Source organism: Buceros rhinoceros, unplaced genomic scaffold (genome assembly GCF_000710305.1).
Source record: "Buceros rhinoceros silvestris isolate BGI_N320 unplaced genomic scaffold, ASM71030v1 scaffold9079, whole genome shotgun sequence".
In the NCBI taxonomy this organism is placed as follows: domain Eukaryota; kingdom Metazoa; phylum Chordata; class Aves; order Bucerotiformes; family Bucerotidae; genus Buceros; species Buceros rhinoceros.
Window position 1 is genome coordinate 53,822 of NW_010429727.1, and position 7,708 is coordinate 61,529.

The 7,708-nt window shown below is 52.6% G+C and overlaps 1 protein-coding gene across 1 annotated transcript in view; it reads right to left on the reverse strand.

Moving 5' to 3' along the window:
• Nucleotides 1-7,708, reverse strand: part of PLCD1 (phospholipase C, delta 1) — a gene marked incomplete at its 5' end in the record, with an annotated part of 44,923 nt that overhangs the window by 6,701 nt on the left and 30,514 nt on the right. The window contains 3 exons of the mRNA XM_010142756.1: nucleotides 18-152; nucleotides 614-770; nucleotides 2,537-2,704. Of these exons, the coding sequence (XP_010141058.1) occupies nucleotides 18-152; nucleotides 614-770; nucleotides 2,537-2,704 (460 nt within the window). The remainder of the gene's footprint in view (nucleotides 1-17; nucleotides 153-613; nucleotides 771-2,536; nucleotides 2,705-7,708) is intronic.

Genomic DNA, 7,708 nt, shown 5'->3' on the forward strand with positions numbered 1-7,708 from the left:
GGTGCGCCCCTCCCCACCCCCCCGTTGCCCCCCCCCAATCTGGCAGCCGACATTCCACAAGTCAATGGGACTGTAGTTGGAAGAATCTGTCCTCCAGCCTGCAGGGTAGATCCGGCTCAGGTGCCTGATATTGTGATGAATAAAACTGGTTCCTACAGAAAAAAAAAAGGGGGGGGGGGGGGGGGAGGAGGAGAAAATGGGACTGTAGTTGGAAGAATCTGTCCTCCAGCCTGCAGGGTAGATCCGGCTCAGGTGCCTGATATTGTGATGAATAAAACTGGTTCCTACAGAAAAAAAAAAGGGGGGGGGGGAGGGGAAGAAGAAGAAAATGGCCCCTTCAGTGACGGGGGCTACTTCTGTGTCTTCTTGATGCTGATAGACATACACTGCTGCTCTGCCCAGCAAGTCTGGCCAGACGTCAATTACCTGCATAAAATGCCTTCTTGGTAGCAGCCTCTCTGACACTACGTTATTCCCACTGTTTCTCAGTGACAAAGAGATCATAACCCACGTTTTTCAGGATGCCTTTTCCTTGTGCTTAACCGCCACTAGCTGTCCCTTTATGGGGGACTGGGACAGAGGACGGCTTTTTGCCAGGACAGAACACACATACCAGACTCCTGGGCTAGTTTCAGAGCTTTGCTCTCTGTGAACGATGACATCTCGTAGAAAGCCCGTGGATGGCTGGGGTCCTCAAAGCCGGTGAAATGGACACTCTTGCAGTAGACAACTGTGTCTGACAGCTCCTTGGCCAGCTTCAAGGTGTCACTCTAGAAGCAGGAGAGTGAAAGGTTTGTGGAGAGTTTCTGCAGCCATACTCAAAAGTAACCATCATGTTCTGTCTAAGACCCCTGGGGCTTCTCTTCTCCACCATCTTCACATGAAAAAGACACACACTATCAACACTCAGTAGTGCCCTGATGTAGAGGGAGGGTGGAAAAGGGGCAGGTTGCCCTTGCCATGCCCCTTGGCCTGCACAGAGAGTCCTAATCTCTCCTCTCAGAGCATCACTGCCCTCTCAGGCCCATCCTGTCCAGTGGTATCACTAACCTCCCAAGCATTACTACCAAGAATATTTCATTTAATCTGGCCATCCCTCCTGCATTTTTTCACATGTTATGATGCGAATGAGTGTTTCGGCTTCGCTATCACACCTCACAACTGATTAGGGCTACAAACACCGCGTCAACCCACCCAGTTGATCTGGATTGGTGAGCTAAGAGAGATTTCACACAACAGATGCTTCCTGTCCCAGCACCCTTGTTGCATGATGTTCTCCAGACGGATTCCCTCTTCGTTGGTGGGATTACCCTTTCTGCTGCTCTCTGCATGAGCACTCATATTTCAGCATCAGTGGCTGTCTTCAGTTGCTAGACTTTACAACAGAGCCTCAGCAATGAGTTTCCCGTACTGCCCTGGTCCCAGGCATGCAAACCTGGAAGTGAGGGGAAGGGAAGGATGTTTTGGCCTCCAGAGGTTGGGTTTTTTCCCCTGAACTAGGAAGTGCTCACAATGCTTTGATGCCTCCTACTCCACAGCCGCATTCATCGGTGCAAGGGTGAAGTGAGAGCCACCAGCTCCCACCAGAGGCAAGAAAAGAAAACCACAGACTTCAAAATTGTACACATTATTGACTACACTTCAGAGATTAGACCCTCAAAGAGTGATAAAATCAGCAAAGGGAAGCATAGATCAGACCAGATCCAGAGGCAACACCAGTGACTGGCCATCAGTGAGACTGCCTGTATTTGTATCACCTGTGAACCTGGTCAGGAAGGGGTATGGCCTCCACAGTGACCTGCAGTCTGGAAAAATTAACGTCCTCACATGAGGGAGAAAAACACTGATGTAAAGGCCCAGATTTTCCTCCCAGAAACCCTCATCCCATTGTTTGGTAACCAGCCACCCTTACCCCATAGACCTGTAGCTCTTCCCTCCCTTCCTCCTCCAGGTCAGAAAAACCTGGTCAGTGAGGGTGCAGGAACGTCCCAAAATGTGACTAGAAAAGCAGCAGTTTCTGGCAATAAGCAAAGTCACGATGGTCCCATGACAAATGGATTTCTGGGAATAAGACAGCGATAGACTGAACATATGCCCTTCCTCTGCTTCCGTCAACGCTACGTCGTCTGTCCCAGTCGCAGGGTCCCCCAGCCTCATTTTGAGGGAAGAAGCCAACCTTCACGCTTGGCTGGCTCTGCAAGATCTTCTTGCTTCTGCAAGACGCTGACCAAGGGCCAGGATCCTCAGCTGCAGCGATTTCCACAGTTCACCCTTACATGTCCCCAGCCGAGTGGCTGAAATCACGCTGAACACTCTCTTAGCTGGGAACACTGTAAAAGTGTCTTTTTTTTTTGGCATGATACCCAACCCACCGAAGGAGGGGAGTGGTCTCCCAGCACGACCCTGGGATAGGCTGACAGACGGGATACCCTGATGCAGGACTCTGGAGCCTTCTGCAACAGGCGAAGATCTCGCTTACAGCTTTTCTGCCTCTCCAGGTCTGCCCCTTTCCAGCACTGTTACTGCTTGGACTCACCTTCCCCTTCTGCTCTATCTCGGTCTTCACAGTTTCATCTTCAATTTCAGCTGCTTCATCTTCATCAGAGACGTCCTCAGCCTCCAGGTTGTTGTTCCCATTTGTTCCAGCTGGGTCCTCCTGCCTGCTCAGCTTCTTGCCTTTCACAAGGATCTTCCCTTTCAATTGCTGCACGAGGAAAAGGGGATGAAACAAACGGTGATGAGAAAAGGTTCTGGCCTGCCCTGAAGGAGCAAGGATAAAGCAGCACCTCAGCTGCCACCAGGGCCAGAGCCTTTCAGAATTGCATCAGTCACTTTTTATCGACAGCTACGTGTAAAAATAAGGCTGTTTTTCCAGGAGGCCCTGTCCTGCCTCTGGCCGCCCTCTGAGACCACAAGCCACAAGCTTGAAAAGCCCGATAAGCACAGCTGCTCCTGTGATACAGTGCTGACCATCCCCTCAGCTGGCCGGCTTACACTGTTGGGTTGTTAGAGGCCATAAACACACCCTCTCCTTTCCAAACCGGAATGTGGCTCGGCACACGAGGCCAAACCTGGCGGCCAGGGCTCGTGGCAGCTCTTCGCAGCACTGTTCCTGCCCCTCTGGGTGGCCCCGTCAATTATTCTACCCCGGACGCTGCAGTGTGCGGTTAGAAACACACGCGCAATTTGGGAACCGGTGTGAGATGCACGCAGGGACTGCAGCGGAGCAGCCCCCACTCCGCTGGACGTTTTACAGGGGAGAGAGGTCCGTTAAGGCCTGGACAGCCGCCTCGTGCATAGCAGACATGGGGGTTCAATAGGTAACGGATCTTGCAGGTCAAACCTTAGGGTGCTGACAGCCTAGGGAAGAGTTTCCAGACCCTTTCCAAAGGCACCTCCTCTTCAGGAAAGAGCTTCTCCTGCCACTACCACTGTGGTGCAACACCAATCCCAACCCGCCGCCCATGCAGCGTGACAGCGCTGGCTGCTGAGCTAATCCACAAGCACATTTCCGGAGCTGAATCAGCTCTCTCCAGCCTCTTCCAAAGTCCACGTAAAACCCTTCGGTGAAGGAACACCCCAACAAACAGCACATGGTTGCTTGCAGACCATCACACCACTGTGTGGTGTGCAAGATCTGACCCTGGGAGGAAGGCTGAAGCCTGGAGAGGGCTGACTTGGAACCCAAGCGAGACAGCAGTGACGCTGGCAGCAGGAAGCGGTGCTGAGAAGGGTGACTGCCTGGGTGCAGTCTCTGATCTCTAACAATCAGGAGCACCCCTAGACCTTGCATCTTCCAGCGAAGTCAGTGGGTACTCCTGGCTTTGGAGAGTGCTAGTTATTCCAGAAAAATGCAATCTCAGAATTACACGACCTCACAACCCCTCAGTCTGCCAGACGTGTTCCCCCTGTCTCAGAGACGCCCTATATTTGCCCTTTGCACAACAGCAGAAGCAATAGACCCCAGCGTTCTGAAATGACAGGGCTGGGCAAAACCAGCATCTTCTGTAAAGCATCACAGGCACTTCCAAAGAGCACCGTTCCCCCTTTGTGGGCGCAAGCAAATTGCATCGTGTCTGTACAGAGACCAGCCCGACTCCTCACCATGCCACGAAGCTGTGGATGAAGCTCGGCTTGAGCTGAAATTTGACACTGGCCCCTGAGGGAGCAGCCAAGAGCATTTTTCTGCCGCCACCACAAATGATGTGTTTGCATTGGGGCACTTCCCTGGCTTCTCAAAAGCTGCACAAAGGCAGCTGGAAGGAATGGACTCCTTGCTGTGAATGTAAGGCCCAAAGGAGGAGTCAGAGCACAGCAGTATCCTCCTCCTCCTCCCCAGACTATCCTCCCAGCCCCTCAGCCCTCTTCCAGGCAGAGCTGTGACCTGCTTCTTCGCATCCAGAAGATGTGAAGGGTGTGGAAGATGGCTGGGAGATGAGTTGGCTCATCTTCAGAGTCTCACTGCAGCCTGCTGTTCACATGTCCCTTCCACCCTCCTGCCTCAGCACCCAGCTCTTCACTGTTCTTCCACAGCGCTCGCCGGCAGCACACGAAATCCAGTCGCGTGTGAGTTTTTAGGCTCCAGGCAAGTCTTTGGATGAACAAGCCTGGAAGGGTTGCACTGGGGACAGTGAGGAGGGGCTCAGAGGAGCCCCTCTTGTCCTTGGCAGGCTGCAGATAGCATCCTGCTATACAGCTATGATCTGCCTCTCTTTTCTAACACCCCATAAGAAACGTTATTGCCTCAAGAGCAGAGAACGAGGTAGGACTACAAGCCTTTTTAAGCTTTAGGACAGCCTGTCCAGCAAGTGGGAGGTGTCATTTCTGGCACAGACCCATCCTACATGACATTGGCAGTGAAGGCCTCCACCTCGTCTCCTCACCACACCCCAATCCAGGGCTGCTAGCGGTGGGTCTCTGGCGCTGCTGTTATCCTGTCTAGGCTGTGGTTACTCTGGAAAACCACCCATGGCCACAGGTCAGCCCAGGCTGTGTTACACAAGACTCTGTAAGACAATTCTGGTGGTTCCCTTTGGCCTTGAGACCTACCAGTCCGGCTCCCTTCTGGAGTCCTGTTGCATTGCGGAGGTTTAATCACAGAACGGCTTGGGCTGGAAGGGACCTTCAAAGATCACCTAGTCCAAGCCCCTGCAGTGAACGGGGACAGCTTCAACTCAGGTTGCTCAAAGCCCCGTCCAACCTGACCTGGAATGCTTCCAGGGATGGGGCATCTACCACCCCTCTGGGCAACCTGGGCCAGGGTGTCACCACTCTCATGGTAAAAAATTTCTTCTGTTTATCCAGTCTGAATCTCCCTCTTTTAGTTTAAACCCATCACCCCTTGTCCTGTCACAACAGCCCGTGTTTAAAAGACTGTCCCCATCTTACTTACAGCCCCTTTACGTATTGAAAGGCCACAATAAGGTTTCCTGGAATCCTTCTCCAGGATGAACAGCCCCAAGGTAACCCCCTATGCAGGTAATTTCCATGTGCCACCTAACTCCAGAGGAGATGCATTAGCTTATTGGTCACAGAATCACAGAATGCTTTGTGTTTGAAGAGACCTTCAAAGGTCCTCTAGTCCAACCCCCCTACAGTAAGCGGGGACATCTTGAACTAGAGCAGGTTGGTCCACAGAGAGGGGTGAGATCTCCCCAAACCAGAGCGTTTTCATCTCCATTTCCTGCAGAAGGTGCTGTTCTACAGCAGCACTGCGCTAAATCCACCCTGCAGAAGCTGCCAGCCCCAAACCTCGTCTTCCTTATTTCATACAGCTGCTAAAGAAAAGTCCTCAGCTTATCTTCTTTAAGAAGGTTTTAAATAAGCTGATACACACAGACACAAACACACACACACACACTCGTTCCACCTCTCTTGGTTCCCGTTCATGTGATGTTAAGTATTTCTAGCCCGAGGCGAAAGACGCTGGGCTCATCAGTTTGGCTCCGTTGAGCATATCCCTTGTCTCAGGAAGAAGCATTAGCTGAAATACTCAATAAATACTCTCTAGGTAGATCATAAAGCTATTCCGACTGCCCGTGGCAAGCCCAAGGTTGAATACAACCTAAGGAAAGGACACGGGATCTGCTGAGAACAGGGTGGAGGGGCTGCTGGAACAGATGCAGCCCTTTCCCTTCCTCAGCGGTGTTCCCTTCCTGAAAACGGCGTTGCCTGAGCTCCCCACCATGGAGCTCCCCTGCTCTCCCTCCGTTTCTACTGCACGCTGAACAACCTCAGCCCTGCACGCGGAATGGTCCTGACTTGTGGCTTTGCATCCTTTGGGAGTCTGTGAACTGGGCCATGGCAACCGTCTTCGATAAGGGCACTTGATCCTATCAGAGAGCGCTCAGCTGCCAGGAGCAGAGGGGTTTTAAAGATCTGCATACACGTGGTTATCTTACTTGAATGATTCCTGCCTCTATTAGCAACCTGAAAGCTGTGGCCAAGTCTGATTTGTGGAAGATTTGTAAAGCAATCCACCTCATCAGATTCCTGTGCCTTCAGCACCTCCTTTAGAGTCACCAGAGAGAACTAAACACTCCCAGGGTGTGATTCTTCCTGTTTGTTCAGACAAACACTTCCGAGGAGGTGGAGCACACCTCCAGCTCTCCTGATGGCCTCATCGATTTCTCCAAAGGAGCCCTGAGTGAAGTGCTCACACACCTGCAGACGCAGGGGCTGAGCATTGCCGCCCTACACCCCTCTCTCAGGACGGCGATGCCCATCTCCCCAGATTTCTGAGAAGCTCTGAGGAATAACACGGTCACATTCATGAGGAGATGTGCAGAACAGGTGCTCTAATTGATGTCACATCTCCATCTGGGTATGACTTTCAACCTGAAAGCTGAAGGGTTGCAGGGTTTAGCAATGAGTGGCACCAGGGGGTGAAGAGAGACTCCAGGAAACAGGAAGAAATACATCATCAAAGGAGGCTTTGAAGGATTTGAGGGAAACTCAGCTCAGGAACTTCAGCGAAGAAGAGGCACTGCAGACAAGACTGGCAGAAGGTGGCTAAGGTTGCTGGAACACACAGGTGAGCAGTTAAGCGTGAGGCAGAAGGACTTGATGCCACAGTCACACCGAGTGTATGATGTCAGGCAGACGGTTCCTGGGGTGCATCGCTGACTTCAGAGACCCATGAGTGAACCTGGTCGAGACTTAGCTGAGCCCAGTCTAGAGGCATTTGCTGCCTCGCCGTGAGCCCAGGGCAGAGCAGTCAGCCGCTCTGCTGCTCAGGTCGTTGTGCTGAGGCCACCGTTGGCTGCGTTGCCACCACTGTACTGGCGGTGGTTCCTGAGACACATGGCTCAAAGCCACGTTGAACGGGAGCACCAGGCACAGCAACAGACGTGGTTGATGGGACAGCTGGTGGGACAGTGGAGGTGTGGGGTGGCAGAGGTCACCTACCAAGACAGGTCTGTTAAACCCAAAGCCACTGTCATTGCAAATAAGGAAGTCCAGGAACAAGGAGTTGGAGGGGGTTCAGATACGCCTGGTGAGGAAAATCTTTACTTTGAGGGAGACAGAGGACTGGAACAGGCTGCCCAGAGAGGTTGTGGAGAGAGATATTCAAACGCAGCCGGGACATGATCCTGTGCAAGCTGCCGCGGGTTACCCTGCTGTAGCAGCGGGGTTGGACTGGGTGATGTGCAGAGGTCCCGTCGCACCCCACCGTTCTGCGACACACTGGCAGGGCGCTCGCGCGCTT